Source organism: Aptenodytes patagonicus, chromosome W, assembly GCF_965638725.1.
Source record: "Aptenodytes patagonicus chromosome W, bAptPat1.pri.cur, whole genome shotgun sequence".
NCBI classification, from domain to species: domain Eukaryota; kingdom Metazoa; phylum Chordata; class Aves; order Sphenisciformes; family Spheniscidae; genus Aptenodytes; species Aptenodytes patagonicus.
Genome location: NC_134981.1, coordinates 41,289,964 through 41,308,263, shown reverse-complemented (window position 1 = coordinate 41,308,263; position 18,300 = coordinate 41,289,964). Strand labels below are relative to the sequence as shown.

At 43.5% G+C, this 18,300-nt stretch overlaps 1 protein-coding gene across 1 annotated transcript in view; it reads left to right on the top strand.

Annotated features, from left to right (window-relative positions):
• LOC143171894 (transcription factor RFX3-like) overlaps nt 1-18,300 on the top strand; it is a 186,816-nt gene that overhangs the window by 142,935 nt on the left and 25,581 nt on the right. Inside the window, exons 8-11 of the mRNA XM_076361059.1 lie at nt 796-917; nt 2,780-2,892; nt 3,723-3,838; nt 4,335-4,489. Coding sequence (XP_076217174.1) covers nt 796-917; nt 2,780-2,892; nt 3,723-3,838; nt 4,335-4,489 — 506 coding nt within the window. The remainder of the gene's footprint in view (nt 1-795; nt 918-2,779; nt 2,893-3,722; nt 3,839-4,334; nt 4,490-18,300) is intronic.

Genomic DNA, 18,300 nt, shown 5'->3' with positions numbered 1-18,300 from the left:
CATCCAAACCAGGATTCCTATTTGTATCTTTGTCCTTTTTATCCTTTATAAAAGCTTTTGTGACTTGACTGATGAAGAGTTTAGAAGAGAAGAGAATATTTTCAGTTGGAAGGGACCTACAATGATCATCTAGTCCAACTGCCTGACCACTTCAGGCCTGACCAAAAGTTAAAGCATGTTATTAAGGGCATTGTCCAAATGCTTCTTATACACTGACAGGCATGGGGCATCGACCACCTCTCTAGGAAGCCTGTTCCAGTGTTTGACCACTCTTTCTGTAACCAAATGCTTCCTAATATCAAGGCTGAACCTCCCCTGGTCCAGCTACTTAGTTTAAGTTTAAGCAGCCTTCTCAGACCTTCTGAGCTCATGAGAAGAATGTTACATTTTAAAATTATTTAAATTCCTTTGTCTCCAAACAGATACATGGCCCTTCTTAAGGTGATTAAACCTTATTTTTGAGCTACTTGATTCCTGGGAAGGCAAGTCCTTTGGAAAAGGAAAGATTGTGTTTCTGTTTACTGTAAATGAGCTTTAGGTCTTAGTGGTATAGTTTTTAAACTAAATTCCACAAGAAATTGGTAGTTGTGCTGTGATATCAGCTTTATGAATTTTATAATGCATTGCCAATGTTCTACCTTCTCTTACTACAATTATTCTGGTGTTACTTTTTTCTTGTGTGTGAACTAGCAAAACTGTATATTGAGACTGAGAAATCAGGCAGAACAGAGTGTGATATTGCACTTAGAAAAAAAATGAACATAAAGAATAATTTTGTATTTGATAATTTTGTAGGTACAAGCCTGTGCAGAAAGTGGATGGAGTTGCAGATGGTTTCACAGGAAGTGGTCAACAGACAGGCACATCTGCTGAACAAACTATAATTGTCCAAAGTCAACATCATCAACAGTTTTTAGGTATGAAAAGATGTGTTATACTATTGTATAAATAAAATAAACCCCATTATCACCATCAATATGAAGTCATACAAATACAATAATTATTTTAGTTATGTTGCCCTGTTTAAAACTCTCACTGATAACAGAACAAAAAGATACTCATAGAAGCTATATGTTCTATATTGTAAGACTTCTGCAATATTTAATATGTGCCATGCAGCTATAAATGAAAAAATGTGCAAAATCTACTTGCATGGTAGATTTCAAATATATTGCAATGCAATTGTGATGAAGCATTTTATACAAAAATGCATACTGAAAATCTTGCCCTAAAAGCTCAGTAATTTCCACTGGCTTCCCAATTTTTTGAATATGCACATAAATTGGGATTATATTTTTGCACTGCAGTTGTGTTGACCATTGACAAGAAGGTGTATTGAGTTTGTGCTGCAATGTTATAAATGGAAAGAGCCAAATAGTTAAAACCAGAAACCCAACATTCGTGTTTAAAAATGTGAATTTTGTGCATTCATTGATGTAGCTAAGCAAATCGATTTCTCAGTTGTGGAAGCAAATGGTAATTTAGTAATTTGCTACTGTAAAAAAGATTATTAAATGTGTTATTGCAATAATTGTACACTTAGTTTTGAGTTCATCTATTGGGATTTTGAAGCACCACATCCTTTGGCCTAACCTTGCTGTTACTGAAATAATTGGGAACCTTAGGCTATAGTTCGCATGTTTTTGAATTTTCCCATCCATTGCCCCCCCAGTTGACAGTGCATTTTTCCCCCCATACCAGTGTCTGTCTTGGAAACACTTATGAGAAACAGTAAAAGCACATGTTGGCTACAGTTGAAAGTCTTGTAAATTTCAAATAAATATATGCTGCTGAGTCTACTAAACCGTAACATGCATGACAATGCAAAAACTATTCAGTTGATTAAAACAAAAACTATTAAATTATATGTGTGTGTGTATATATAAAAAAATATATATATTATGTACTGACATGAATATTATGCTTCATCCTTTCATATTCTGAAAATGTGACTTAGCTTTTTTTATATACAGGTACAATATGTATGTGAAATCATTTTTATCTGCTCTCTGTCAAGAATAATTTAACATCTTTTGCTTAAAAAAATAGCTAGCGGATTTGTTCACAATTTTATTGCACCTTTAAAATATATTAAATATGAAAGACATTCCTCTTTGGGCATTGTTGTGGTTTAACCTGGCAGGCAGCTAAACATCACACAGCCGTTCGCTCACTCCCCACCCACCCCCAGTGGGATGGGGGAGAGAATCGGAAAAAAAAAGTAAAATTCGTGGATTGAGATAAAGACAGTTTAATAGGACAGAAAAGGAAGGGGAAATAATAATAATAATGATAAAAGAATACACAAAATAAGTGATGCACAATGCAATTGCTCACCAACCGCTGACTGATGCCCAGCCAGTTCTCGAGCAGCAGCCCCCCCGGCCAGCTTTCCCCAGTTTATGTACTGAGCATGATGTCACATGGTATGGAATGTCCCTTTGGCCAGTTTGGCTGTGCCCCCTCCCAGCTTCTTGTGCACCTGCAGCCTTCTCAGTCGGTAGAGCATGGGAAGCTGAAAAGTCCTTGACTAGTGTAAGCACTACTCAGCAACAACTAAAATATCAGTGTGTTATCAACATTATTCTCATACTAAATTCAAAACACAGCATTGTATCAGCTACTAGGAAGAAAATTATCTCTATCCCAGCTGAAACCAGGACAGGCATTATGACCTTCTAGACTTTATTTCTTTACATCATCCTTAAATGTTTTCTAATCGAACTGTAGTTGGCACCATTCATGATAGCTTTCTTCTGTTATGTTGTCATGGAAACAGATGCATCTCGAGTACTTCCGGAGTTTGGAGAAGTTGAAATATCTTCTCTGCCAGATGGTACTACCCTTGAGGACATAAAATCACTGCAAAGTCTTTATCGAGAGCACTGTGAGGTAAGAGAAAAGAGGCATTTCACATAAATCACCATTCTTTGAAAATTCTTGTCTTCTAGTGAGAATCAGTACAACGGGAAGACTGACACAAAACACATTACAGCCAGCCTACTTGTATCTGATGTGCTCCTCAAATATTTTGCTTATTCCATCAGAAAGGACATTTGCAAAAAGACTTCTCTGGAATTTCTCTCTTTACGGGGAAAGAAAATAACATGTAATAGAATATTGATACTGGAACGTAATCATGTGTAGGTTTTGAGAATTTTAGATAAATTGAACTTTAGATTATATATATATACACACAGAGTTTTGCTTTTGTTTATAGGAGTTGAAATCAGATTAAATTCTTATTTCTAATGTTTATGTTAAAAAAACCCTCACTTTTTTCTTCAAGTTTTAAGGAAGCAGGTTGTTTAAGAACTTAAGGCCACATTTGATATTGAATAACGTGTTTTAAAATTATTGTTGAAGGTGCTTTAAAACATGTAATGAAGTAACAAAATTCATGAAATAGCAGGTTTCCTTTGTGTTTGTAATAGTGTTAAAAGTTCTATTTAGGTGAATTCACCTGATATATATGCTTAGGTTCTTTTCTGGAGGCTTCCTTGTATTTGCACTTGGCCTGATCTGAGTCTCTGTCCACACTAGTATGGACAGTTGGAAAATTTGTTGCTAAAAAGTTATTAAAAAGGATATTATATGTTTATTTATAAGCATACATTTTACTATTTTTTCTGCAAAATGACCGGGGGGAGCTATACCCCTGGGAGTAGTTGGGGCAGGGGATGAGGTAGAAGACTATCTGCACTTGTTTTATATCTTTTTAGGCAATAGTGGATGTTGTTGTGAATCTTCAGTTTAGCCTGATAGAAAAATTGTGGCAAACTTTCTGGCGCTATTCTCCCTCTGCTCCAGCTGACGACGCAGCTATTATTGAACTGAGGTCAGTAAATGTCTCTCTTTGTTTACTGTTCACCATCATAATATAACAGCAGGAGTCAAATCAAAGAAAGTCTTAGTTTTACATATAGGCTAAGAACCTTTTCTGATATCAGTAGTTTTTCAGGTTAAACTTGTGTTGTCTGCTATTTGACATATAGGCTGTTGGTATATGTCAAACTGCAGCCTTGAAATGATTGTATACATCTTATATTTTTTCCGTTGTTTGGATGACTAAAGTCAAAGTATCTTTTCACAATATACTGTCCCGTTTGTTTAAATTGCAAGGACCATTTTTATCATACCTCTGCATAATTTATGGGCTGGAGGAGAACTTTGGAGGCCATTTTTCCCCAGTTTCATATGAAGAAGTTAGAGTTTCAATTGGATGTAACAGAGACACTTATAAAGTTTTTATTGAATAATCAATTTCAAAGTCCATTGTACTTTTCTTATCTGTATGTAAATGCATTTTCATTTGTTACATTTATTCACACCAGCAATCTGAGTGAAATAGAAAGTCGACTTCCAAAAGGAAAACTGATTACTCTGTGCAAAAATGAGTCTATTCTGAAATGGATGGGTAATTGTGACCATGTGATGTACCAGGCTTTGGTGGAGATTCTCATTCCTGATGTCCTTAGACCTATTCCTAGTAAGTTAAACACAGATAACATCTTGTAAGACTGTTTTGTTTTGTTTTGTTTTGTGTGGTGATTTTTTTGTGCCTCGTGAAATTTTTGGGAATGGTTTGGAAGGATGTAAACGTAGTGTGTGTCATCTTTCCTTAATTCTGTTGAGTAGGAAGGTGTACTGGAGTTGATGTAATCACTGTATTTAAACAAAAGGAGAGTCGATATTTCACTGCATTCAGGAAAGTCTCTAGAAGTTTTAAGAATATATTTCCCTATGGAATATGCTTTTGTCACTGCAAATTCTAAGTTTTTATTAATTTTAAGATAAAAATGGGTTCCTTTACATACTGGCTCTAGTCTACCTGACAGCTGTGAATGCACTATGGCCCTGAGCCTGAGTCCATTAAGGTCAGACAGTCTTTCCACTGACTTCAGTAGGCTTTAGTTTAAGTTTTAAATATAAAAGTTCTAGTTGTTAAAAAAGCAAAATGTATATGCTTTGTCATTTCATTTTTGGATAATTAAACATTTATGTATTATCAGTGGCTGCTAAAACCTTATCAGTTTTGATACCTATTAAACCAACATAACACTGTCAAACATTTTAAGTCTTGTTTATTATTCCAGTCTACTATACTTTCTGTTCTATTTCCAGTATGAAGGATCAATCATCAATCAATTCTAGTATTATGGCCAACTGACCATTATCAGGAATAGAGCTTTCTTTTCAAAGTTGATTTTATAGTATCCATCATTGCTCAAGCATGGTATTTTTTTATGGCTGCTTTTGGTAGTAAATGATTTTAAATTGGTTTCCAGGAAGGCTAAATTCCTTCCTAAAATATTTATTGCATGTTTTGCATGTTGTGTTAAATATTAAAAAGAAATTATAATTATAGATATATAAAAATATAATATATAACATTAAAAGAAATTATAAAAGAAATATTAGGAACCAACAGGGAAACACCTGTGAAATGCCTTAAAGGAATTAGGCTGTGTTCCTCTAAAAAGGTGACAAGGTCAATAGGCTCACTAAAGTGCCTCTATAGCAATGCATGTAGCATGGGTAACAAACAGGAAAAGATGGAAGCCACTGTGCACCTGGAAAGCTATGATTTAAACCGCTATCACTGAAACTTGGTGAGACGAATCACATGACTGGAGCGCTGCAATCAATGGCTATAAACTGTTCAGAAAGCACAGACAAGGAAGGAGGGGTGGAGGGGTTGCCCTCTATGTAAAAAAATGGATTGACTGCACAGAGCTGTCTTTGAAAAACAGCGATGAACAGGTTGAGATATTATGGGTAAAAATTAGGGGCCAAGCCAACAAAGGAAACCTCGTGGTTGGTGTTTACTACAGGCCATCTGATCAAGGGGAAGACGTCGATGAAGCATTCTTACTCCAACTATAGGAAGCATCACACTCGCAGGCTCTGATCTGCCTGGGGGACTTCAAACACCCTGACACTGGCAATCTCTCTTCCCACATCTAAGACCCTGAACCTCAAGGCAGGAACTGGGGGAAAGAAGTCCCTCCCATCATAGGAGAAGATCAGGTTCGAGACCACCTGAGGAACCTGAACGTACACAAGTCCATGGGACCCGACAAGATGCATGCCAGGGTCCTGAGGGAATTGGCTGATGTAGTTGCTAAGCCATTCACCATTATATTTGAAAAGTCATGGCAGTCAGGAGAAGTCCCCGGTGACTGGAAAAAGGGAAACATCGCACCCATTTTAAAAAAGGGTAGAAAGGAGGACCCTGGGAACTACCGACCAGTCAGCCTCACCTCTGTGCCTGGGAAGATCATGGAACAGATCCTCCTAGAAGCTATGTCAAAACATATGGAAGACAGGGAGGTGATTCGAGACAGCCAGCATGGCTTCACCAAGGGCAAATCGTGCCTCACTAATCTAGTGGCCTTCTACGATGGAGGGACTGCATGAGTGGACAAGGGAAGAGCTACAGATGTCATCTACCTGGACTTCTGTAATGTCTTTGACAAAGTCCCCCCCCAACATTCTTCCCTCTAAATTGGAGAGATATGGGTTTGACGGATGGACTGTTAGATGGATAAGGAACTGGCTGGATGGCCACGTCCGAAGAGTTACAGTCAATGGCTCAATGTCCAAGTGGAAACCAGTAACGAGTGGTGTCCCTCAGGGGTCTGTACTGGGACCAATACTATTTAATATCTTCATCAACGACACAGACGGTGGGATTGAGTGCACCCTCAGCAAGTTTGCAGATGACACCAAGCCGAGTGGTGCAGTTGTTTCGCTAGAGGGAAGGGATGCCATCCAGAGGGACCTTGAGAGGCTTGAGGACTGGGCCCATGCGAACCTCATGAAGTTCAACAAGGCCAAGGCCAAGTTCCTGCACCTGGATCAGGGCAATCCCCAGTATCAATACAGACTGGGGATGAATGGATTGAGAGCAGCTCTGCGGAGAAGGATTTGGGGATACTGGTGGACAAGAAATTGGACATGAGCCGGCAACGTGTGCTTGCAGCCCAGAAAGCCAATCACATCCTGGGCTGCCTAAAAGGAAGCGTGGCCAGCAGGTCAATTCTCCCCCTCTACTCCGCTCTCGTGAGACCCCACCTGGAGTACTGCATCCAGCTCTGGGGCATCCAGTTCTGTTAGAGTGGGTCCAGAGGAGGGTCACAAGAATGATCAGAGGGCTGGAACACCTCTCCTATGAGGAAAGGCTGTGAGAGTTGGGGTTGTTCAGCCTGGAGAAGAGAAGGCTCCGGGGAGACCTTATTGCGGCCTTTCAATATATAAAGGGGGCAGAGAGAGACTTTTTACCAGGGCCTGTAGTGACAGGACAAGGGGCAACGGTTTTAAACTGAAAGAGGGTAGATTTAGATTTATATTTAGGGCTCAGGAGCATATCTGAAATGCTTGTACACCAACGCACGCAGTATGAGAAACAAACAGGATGAACTGGAAGTGTTGGTTAGTTCCCAGAATTATGATATCATTGGTATTAGTGAGACTTGGTGGAATGAGTCCCACGATTGGAGTGCTGGGATGGAGGGCTACAGGCTGTTCAGGAGGGATAGGCAGGGCAGGCGAGGTGGAGGTGTCGCGCTATACGTAAGGGAGAGGTTTGATTGTACAGCCCTTACAGTTAGCGGTGATGTGGTGGAGAGCCTCCGGGTGAGGATTAGGGGGATGGAAAACAAAGGAGATGTTGTAGTGGGTGTCTACTACCGATCGCCCAGCCAGGATGTTAGCACTGATGAGTTATTCTATAGGCAATTAGGAGAAATCTCTGGATCGGTAGCCCTTGTCCTCATGGGAGATTCCAACTTCCCAGGCATCAACTGGGAATACCATACTGCTGTGACGAGCAGGTCTTGGAAATTCTTGAAGTTTGCGGGAGAGAACTTCTTGTCACAAGTACTCAGTGAGCCAACTAGGAAAGATGCCCTCCTAGGCTTGCTATTTGTGAATAGAGAAGGACTCGTGGGAGATGTGATGGTAGGTGGCTGTCTCGGCCACAGTGATCATGAAATGGCTGAGTTTAAAATTTTTTGATGTAATGAGAAAAAAGGTCAGCAGACTTGCTACCCTGGACTTCAAGAGAGCAAACTTTAAGCTATTCAGGGAGCTACCTAGCAGAGTACCCTGGGAATATGCCTTTGAGGGCTTAGGAGTCCACGAGTGCTGGTCAGTCTTTAAGAACCACGTTTTAGAAGCACAGGAGCAGGCAACCCCATTGTGTCAAAAGTCAAGCAAGCGGGGCAGAAGACCAGCTTGGCTGAACAGGAAACTCCTCGTGGAGCTCAAGAGGAAAAAGAAATGGTATGATCTCTGGAAGCCAGGTCAGGCTTCGCAGGAAGATTACAGAGCTGTGGTTCGTATATGCAGGGAGAAGACACGAAAGGCCAAAGCTCAATTAGAGTTGAAACTGGCCGGTGTTGTGTCAGACAACAAGAAAGGCTTTTTTACGTACCTTAATAGCAAGAGGAGGTCTAAGGAAAACATTGGACCGATACTTGTTGACGATGGTCACCTGACTAATAGGGATGAAGAAAAAGCAGAGGCATTCAATGCTTTTTTTGCCTCAGTCTTTAATAATACTGATAGACCTTGGGCTGCCCGGTCCCCTGAGTCGGAGGACCACGAGTGCGGGAGCAGTGACTTTCCATTTGTGGACACTGAAATTGTAAGGGACCAGCTGTATCAGCTGAATGTTCACAAGTCCATGGGGCCGGGTGGGATTCATGCCAGAGTACTGAAGGAGCTAGAGGATGTTACGGCAGGACCCCTCTCAATCATCTACCAAAGGTCTTGGGAGTCTGGGGAGGTCCCTGCTGACTGGAAGCTAGCCAATGTTATTCCACTTTACAAGAAGGGCGTGAGGGAAGACCCAGGAAACTACAGACCTGTTAGTCTAACCTCAGTTCCTGGAAAAATTATGGAGAAGGTCATACTGGGTACTATTGAAAGGCACTTAAAGAACAATGCAATCCTCAGGCACAGTCAACATGGGTTCACAAAGGGAAAGTCCTGTCTAACTAATTTGATCTCCTTCTACGATAAGGTCACCCGCCTAGTGGATGAAGGGAAGGCGGTGGATGTAGTCTTTCTGGATTTTAGTGAGGCTTTTGATACTGTCCCTCAGCAGCATCCTTCTGGACAAGTTGTCCAACTGTGAAGTGAGCAGGTTCACGGTGTGCTGGGTGAAGAACTGGCTGAACGGCAGGGCTCAAAGGGTTATAGTGAATGGGGCTACATCTGGCTGGCAACCGGCCACTAGTGGTGTTCCTCAGGGCTCAATTCTAGGGCCAGTTCTGTTCAATATTTTTATCAATGATCTAGATTCAGGAGTTGAATGCACCATTAGCAAGTTTGCTGACGATACCAAACTGGGAGGTGCTGTTGACTCTACTGAGGGACAAGAGGCCTTGCAGAGGGATCTAGATAGATTGGAGCATTGGGCAATCATCACTGGCATGAAATTTAACAAGTCCAAATGCCGGATTCTGCACCTGGGACAGAGTAACGCCGGGCACAAGTATAAATTGGGAGAGGAGTGGCTGGAGAGCAGCCCTGCAGAAAGGGATCTGGGGGTGCTGGTTGACAGCAGGCTCAATAGGAGTCAGCAGTGTGCCCTGGCAGCCAAGAGGGCAAACCGCATCCTGGGGTGCATTAGGAGCAACCTGATCTAGTGAAAGGCGTCCCTGCCCATGGCAGGGGGGGTTGGACCTTTAAAGGTCCCTTCCAACCCAAACCATATGATGATTCTATGATGATGATCCAGAGAGCTATGGCCCCTCCAACTACTGATGCTAGGACCCTCGCTCACTCCCGCAGCTGACACCACAGGCCCCAGGGTGCCTACATCCCCCAATCTGACTCCAGTAGCTGGGCACCAAATTTCACTCACACACACACACAGGTCTCACCAGCAGCTGGCACCTGTTCCTTGCAGCATACATACACAGGGGACAGAGAGTGAGATTAAGCAGAGCGATAGTTAAGAAACGATTTTAAAAGAAAATATAAGAAAACAGGACAGACTGCAGTGATCAGGTGCAGGGCTCAGCCAGACAAGTGTACTGACCAGCCCTGTTTTACCCGTGACTGGCCCATTTTATCCCCCTTTCTGTCTATCCCCCCCTCTTTGTTTCTCCCTGCTTCCCCTTCCCCCTGCAAGTCCTTTCATCGGTTTGTATAGTTCTATCAATTCCCGCATCCCTCCCAGTTTGGTGTCTGGGATCCCCCCTGGTTTAACATCTTATCAGTTGCAAAGTTCAGGTTGATCTTCCTGGAAGTGGTGCCTGTAGTTTAAATTCCTTCCTAAAACATTTATTGCATGTTTTGTATGTTGTGTTAAATATTAAAAAGAAATTTCCTATTTACAATCCAGTATAATCCTTGTAAATACTAAGTTTTATATCCTTTCTGTGGACCAAAGAATAATCACTTTATAAAGTTGGATTAATATTTTAAGACATAGAGCCTCAGCTATCCTTGTAGCTAGCAAAGCTATTTTTGATACTGTAAACGACACCTTCTGCCATGGTGATTTCAAGTGTAATCACAGAACCATAGAATAGTTGAGTAGTTGAGGTTGGAAGGGATCTCTGGAGATTGTCTAGTCTAAACCCCCTCCCAACCCCCCCTCAAAGCAGGATCAACCAGAGCAAGTTGCTCAGGACATTGTCCAGTCAGGTTTTGAATACCTCCAAGGACGGAGACTCCACAACCTCTCTGGGCAACCTGCTCCAGTGTTTGTCCACCCGTAGAGTAAAAAAGATTTTTCTTAAGTTTAAACGGAATTTCCTATGTTTCAATTTGTGCCCATTCCCTCTTGTCCTGTCACTGGGCACCACTGAGAGGAGTTTGGCTCCATCTTCAATACACCCTCCCATCAGGTATTTAGACACATTGATAAGATCCCTCCTGAGCCTTTTAGCCTCTTTTCCAGGCTAAACAATCCCAGCTCTCTCAGCATCTCCTCCTATGTCAAACGCTCCAGTCTCTTGATCATCATAGTGGCCCTTCGCTGGACTCACTCCAGTATGTCCATGTCTTTCTTGTACTGGGGAGCCCAGAACTGGACACGGTACTCCAGGTGTGGCCTCACCAGTGCTGAGTAGAGAGAAAGCATCACCTCCCTCAACCTCCTGTCAACACTGTTCCTAATGCAGCTCAGGATACCATTGGCCTCCTTTGCTGCAAGGGCACGTTACTGGCTCACGTTCAGCTTGTTGTCCACCAGGACCCCCATGTCCTTCTCTGCAAAGCTGCTTTCCAGACAGTCAGCCCCTAGCCTGTACTGGTGCATCGTGTTATTCCTCCCCAGGGGCAGGACTCGGCATTTCCCTTTGTTGGACTGCATGTGGTTCCTGTCTGCCCATTTCTCCAGACTGTCGAGGTCCCTCTGAATGGCACAACAGCCATCTGGTCCATCAACCGCTCCTCCCAATTCTGTATCATCTGCAAACTTGCTGAGGGTGCACTCTGTCACATCGTCCAGGTCATTAATGAAGTTGTTAAACAGTATTGGCCTGAGGATCAACCCCGGGGGACACCACTAGAGGCTGGCCTCCAGCTAGACTTTATGCTTCTGATCAAAACCGTCTGGGCCTGGCAGTTCAGCCAGTTTTCAGTCCACCTCGCTGTCCACTTATCTAACCTGTACTTTGTCAGCTTGTCTATGAGGATGTTATGGGAGACAGCGTCGAAAGCCTTGCTAAAGTAAAGATAAACAGCATCCGCTGCTCTCCCCTTGTCCACCAAGCTAGGTGACTCATTGTAGAAGGGTTATCATATTGGTCAGGCATGATTTCCCATTCTTAAATCCATGCTGATTACTACCAAGCACCTTCTTTGGAAATGGCTTCCAGGATTATTTTCTCCATCATTTTCCCAGGAATAGAGGTGAGGCTGACCAGCTTGCAGTTCCCCAGATCCTCCTTGTTGCCCTTCTTGAAGATTGGAGCGTCATTTGCTTTCTTCCAGTCCTCAGGAACCTCCCCTGATCACCATGACCATTCAAAGATAATTGAGAGTAACCTCACAATGACATCAGCCAGCTCCCTCAGCATTCATGGGTGTATCTCATCAGGTCCCATGGACTTGTGCATCTCCAATTTGTTTAAATGTTTCCCTAACTGGGAAGGGATTGAGGAGAATTCTTCCTTGCTGCAGACTTTCCCTCTGGTCTCAGAGGCCTGGGATTCATGAAGGCAATCCTTACCAGTAAAGACTCAGGTGTAGAAGGCATTCAGTACCTCGGCCTTTCCCATGTCTTTTGTCATCAGGTTCCCTGCCCCATTCAGCAGCAGGCCCACATTTTCTCTGGTCTTCATTTTGCTGCTGATGTACCTGTAGAAACCCTTAATGTTGCCCTTCACATTCCTCGCCAGTTTCAACTCCAGGTGGGCTTTGGCTTTCCTAACCCCATCTCTGCACACTTGGACAGTGTCTCTGCATTCCTCCTGGGTCACTTTTCCCCTTTTTCTAGCTCCTGTATGCTTCCTTTTCATGTTTGAGTTTAGTCGGGAGCTCCTTGTTCGTCCATGCAGACCTGTCACCTTTGCTTGATTTCCTGCTCATTGTAACGGACCATTCTTGAGCTTGGAGGAGGTGATCCTTGAATATCAAACAGGTCTCCTAGACCCCCTCTGCTCTCCAGGACTGTCTCCCATGGGATTCTTCCAAGAAGGTCCCTGCACAGGCCAAAGTCTGCTCTCCTGAAGTTTGGAGTTGTGATCCTGCCATTTGCCTTGTTCCCTCCTCTCAGGATTCTCAACTCCACCATCTCATGGACAATGCAGCCCAGGCTGCCCCCCAACCTTCACACCGCCAACCAATTTGTAAGAACTGTAAGAAAAGCTTCCTTGTTTGTAAGAATTGTGTCCAGCAGAGTGTCTCCCCTTCAGCCCTGTTTTGCTGATTACAAGCTCTCTCTTTTCCATAACACCCTGCACCCTTTGCTTGCCAACCCATTCCACCACTCCCTCGCTTGATTATGGGTAGTCATCTCCCTCCCCTGTCATTTCTAGTTTAAAGTTCTCCTCACCAGGTTGGCCAGCCTGTTGGTAAAGATGTTTTTGTCCCACTTGGTCAGATGGATCCCATCTCTCTCTAGCAGTCTTCAATCCTTAAAGAAGGGTCCCCATGGTCATAAAATACAAATACCAATTGTCATTGCCAGCTGGGCAACCAACTGTTGACCCACAGGATCCTTCCATTCCTCCTCAAGCCCTTGCTTCTCACTGGAAAGATCAAGGAGAACACTACCTGGGCCCCCATGCCCTTGACCATTGCCTCCAGATGCACATAGTCACACTTGATATGCTCCAGGTCTCCTCTGGCAGTATCGTTGGTGCCCACGTGAAGATTCGCAAGAGGTAGTAGTCTGAGGGTCAGACAAACCTTGGCAGTATCTCCATAGCATCCCGGATCCAACCCCCAGCAAGCAGTAAACCTCCCAACACAGCAGGTCAGGTCGGCAGATGTGGGCCCCCATCCCCTACAGCATGGAGTCTCCCACTGTTATCACTTGCCACTTCCTTCTGGTGCTGCTGCGTGGCTCAGGCTTAGCTAGCTCGGATGCTTCATTGGACAGAGTTCCCAGACCCTCATCTGCTGCGAGGGTACTGAACCTGTTCTTTACTTGGAGATATGCAGGTAGAGCAGGAGCCTTCTTCCTGTTGCCAGAAGTCACAAGCTTCCAGCCTTTGCCATTTCCTAACCCAATAAGCACAGACCACCTGATCCTCCTTCAATACAGCTGAGGGTTCAGGCTGCAGGGTCTTGAAAAAGATCCGGTTGATCTCTTTCTCACCATCTCTGATACCGCGCAGTCTGCTGACCTCTTCCTGCACCTCCTTGGCAACACAGATCCTGTACCACCGCACACCTTCTGCAGGCAAGGAAACTGTCTCCCTCTGCCCCAGCCTCAGTGAGAGACCCCAGGCACTCGCTGTACTCCGAGAGCTGCATCCTCCCTCAGGAGTTCGGTCTGGATTGAGGCCTCTGACATTATAGAGATAGTTGCTCCGATGGCTGGAGGTGGTGCCCTGTGACACATTAACACCATTGCTCAGGACATGGATGCTGTTCTCTGCAAAGTTTCTGGCCCCCTTCTGAGCAAAGTGCTGCATCTGTTGGCTGCCTCTGTTAGCTATGCTGTAAGAAGCAACTCAGGAAAATATTTGCAAGTACTGCTTTGTAGAAATACCCCATCATAGGCAGGTTTCTTTTTTTCTGGATAATCGGAAAGGTACGAACAGCAGCTGGCCAAAAAAATGGGAAAATGTGTTTAATTTAGTAAGGATGTAAACTGATAATTCTATTTTTGTGACTTTCATCTTTTTTTCTTTTCCTGATTGTCAGTATTTTGGGGGGGGGGGGGGGGATAATCCCCAAAACCTACTCTGTCACATAACTTCCTAATAAATATTACCATAAAAGAAATTGACAGTGAGGAAAAACTTTTTGAAAAACAAGCTCTAAGTAAAATTTGGTCAGTTGAAATTTTTGTGAAAACTTTTTAGTGCCCACAAAACGAATGAAAAACTACTGTGTAGGAAAAAGCCAAATTTCTTTGTTTAAAAAGAAGTCAAACACTCTATACTTGAGTCGGGAGTAAAGTTGATTATTATCTAATGATTCTAGCAAAAGACCAGAGCCACTGTGTATTACTGGCAATAGATCCTTTCCCCTGAGAATGGCCTTTTTATCTCTTCACAAGTGACAGGATGGACAGCAACAAACTTGTTTGGGAGTTCCTGTTCCAGGCAGAGAAGTTATGTTCAACCTATTTTTCACATTGTATTTCTCAATTTCAGCAATTACAAGTACCGGAAAGACTGCAAAATCTTGTTATTTGTGAGATTTGTGTAGGAGAGAGATTTCAGATGAGAACCCAAGCTTTTCAAACACTTATCCAAAAATAAATGTTCTCCTCGTAACTTTTTTTGCTACATCATTTAATGTGTGTTTAGTAACACTTTACAAACTATCAGAATGAACTTAGGCCATTTATTTTGCACCAGATTGTTCTTAAGATTCTCTGGAAGAGGTTTTTGGCAATTTTGATGATAGCCAGGTCAACCTGAAGAATGTTTGGAGCATGTAGGTGCTTAGGCTTTTGATAATGGCTGGGTATGTTAACCACTATTTACAGGACAGAGGACAACAAAATTTTTTAATTTAATGTATCATTTTCAGAGCTCATTAGAAATTTGTGATCACTCTATACATCACTGTCCTCTAATAATATAGTGTTTAGCTAGAAGGAGGGAATATTATTTCTTTAGAATTTAGAATTCCTCTTTCTTCATAGCTAAAGACTTTTTTTTTTAAATCAGGATGACACTGAGCTGCTTCTTTCCACACTTATTTTTTTAAAACAGATCATCCTGTAATACAGTGGGGTGAAAAAGATCTTATGTCCAGAAAAAAAAATATTCTCCTTAAATAACTAAATATCGTTGACACATTATTTACAGTATTCCTTATACTTTGACTTTTTCTTATTCTGCCGGTAATAAATTAACATGAGTGAATGCTTAGTTAATTAGTAAGTAATTTTTTCTTCTTCATTACTGTAGCAGCATTCATTCTCCACCACCAAGATTTCACAGCAGTAAGAGCAATCCTACCTTCTGTTAGTTAAACACATTCTTATATATTGCTTATTGATACTGTCTTTGAACACTGCACATTGCATTTTGTTCTTTAGAACTAAAATAAACAGCATGTTGACAATGGTTCAGGGTACTTCAAGCTTACTTGAGGAAATTGCAGTATTGCAATAATTGCCATTTCCTGCAGGGTTTTGCTCTTTAAAAGCAAAAGCACTTAGGCAAAAATTGAAGGTGGAAAATTCATGATGGAAGTTTTCAGGAGATAGGAAACACTTGTTGCAATTACTGATGTACCTCTAGGAATGCCAAAAAGAATTTTCACTGCTGATCATAAGTTTCTTGAAAGGGTCTTAGGTGAAGTGGTCAGTTCTGCTTGTTAAATCAGAAACTAAATAATTGTTACATAATATAGAATCAAAGAATAATTCAGGTTGGAAGGGACCTCAGGAGGTCTCTAGTCCAACCTCCTGCTCAAAGCATGGTCAATGCTGAATTCAGACCAGTTTGCTCAGGGTTTTACCCAATTGGGTCTTGAAAACATCTAAGGACGGAAACTACACAAACCTCTCTGGGCAACCAGTTGCACTGCTTAACTGTCCTCCTGGGTTGCTTGTGCCCTGCTTTGTTGTCCCTCTAGCAGATATTGGGGTTGTTCAAGTCTCTCATGAGAACCAGAGCCTGTGAACATGAGGCTTATTCCAGTTGCCTGAAGACGACCTGTATTGGCTTTACGTGGCAAGGTTTTGGTAGAGGTGGGGGGTGCAGGGATGGCTTCTATGAGAAGACACCAGAAGCTTCCCCCATGTCGAAAAGAGCCAGTTTCAGCCGGCTCCAAGAGGGACCCACCGCTGGCCAAAGTCTGAGCCAATCAGAGACATTGGTAGCGCCTCTGTGACAACATATTTAAGAAAGGGGTAAAAACTGCTGCACAACAGCAGCTGGGAGAGAGGAGTGAGAATACATGAGAGAAACAACTATGCAGACACCAAGGTCAGTGAAGAAGGAGGGGGAGGAGGTGCTCCAGGCGCCGGAGCAGAGAATCCCCTGCAGCCCGTGGTGAAGACCACGGTGAAGCACATTGTCACCCTGCAGCCCATGGAGGACCCCACGTGAGAGCAGGTGGGTGTGCCCTGAAGGAAGCTGCAACCCATGGAGAGCCCATGCTAGAGCACGCTCCTGGCAGGAACGGTGGCCCCATGGATAGAAGCCCATGCTGGAGCAGGTTTTCTGGCAGGACCTGTGACCCAGTGGGGAGACCCACACTGGAGCAGTCCGTTCTTGTAGGACTGCACCCCGTGGAAAGGACCCATGCTGGAGCAGTTCTTGAAGAACTGCAGCCTGTGGGAAGGACCCACGTTGGAGAAGGTCGTGAAGGACTGTCTCCCGTGGGTGGGACCCCACGCTGGAGCAGGGGAAGAGCGTGAGGAGAAAGGAGCGGCAGAGACAAAGCGTTATGAACTGACCGCAACCCCCATTCCCCGTCCCCCTGCACCACTCAGAGGGAGGAGGTAGAAGAGTGGGGAGTGAAGTTGAGCCTGGGAAGAAGGGAGGGGTGGGGGGAAGGTGTTTTTAGATTTGTTCCTATTCCTCATTATCCTACTCTGTTTAACTGGCAATAAATTAAATTAATCTTCCCCAAGGCAAGTCTGTTTTGCCTGTGACAGTAATAGCTGAATGATCTCCCTGTCCTTATCTCGACCCACGAGCTTTTCATCGCATTTTTCTCCCCTGTTCTGTTGAGAAGGGGGAGTGATAGAGCAGCTTGGTGGGCACCTGGTGGCCAGCCAAGGTCAACCTACCACAAGACTTCATCTACTTCTTCCTGATCAGGCAGTCTGTATCAGATACCCACAACATCACCCACGTTGGTATGTCATCTAACCCGGACCCTTAAGCTCTCAACTGGCTTATCATCCATCCCTAGGCAAAGTTCCATGCATTCCAGCTCCTCTTTCATATAGAGCGCTTTCTTGGCTTGTTTTCCCTAAAGATTCTGTATCCATCCATTGCAGCACTCCAGCTGTATGAGCCATCCCGCAATATGTCTGTGATCCCTGAGATTGTAGCCCTGCAAACGCTCACAGACCTCTAATTCCTCCTATTTTCCCCCATATTGCATGCATAAGTGTGCAGGCACTTCAGAGAGGCACCCAGTCGTACCAATTTCCCCAAAAGGGCATGAAAGCTTTCCCATAATGCTGATCTCCTGACACTTCCTTAGTTATGTGCATATGCTTGAAGTGGTCCACTTTCAACACGGTTTTGTTGATTATGAGGTCCCTTCTGTTTACCCCACATCCTTTGCTTGCCCATCCAGTCTATGACTTCCTCACTTGACTGTTGGTCATCCCTTCCCCATCATTCCTAGTGTAAAGCTCTCCTTACCAGGTTGGCCAGCCTGTTAGCAAAGCTGTTTGTGCCCCACTTGGTCACGTGGATCCTGTCTCTCCCTAGAAGTCCTCCATCCTCAAAGAGGATCCCATGGTCATAGTGGCACAAAGTCTAGTTGGAGGCCAGTAAATAGCGGTTTACCCCAGGGGTCAATACTGGGTCCAATACTGTTCAATGTCTTCATTAGTGATCTGGATGATGGGGCAGAGCGTACCCTCAGCAAGTTGGCTGATGACACAAAACTGGGAAGAGTAGCTGATACATCACAAGGTTGTGCTGCCATCCAGAGGGACCTCGACAAGATGGAGAAATGGGC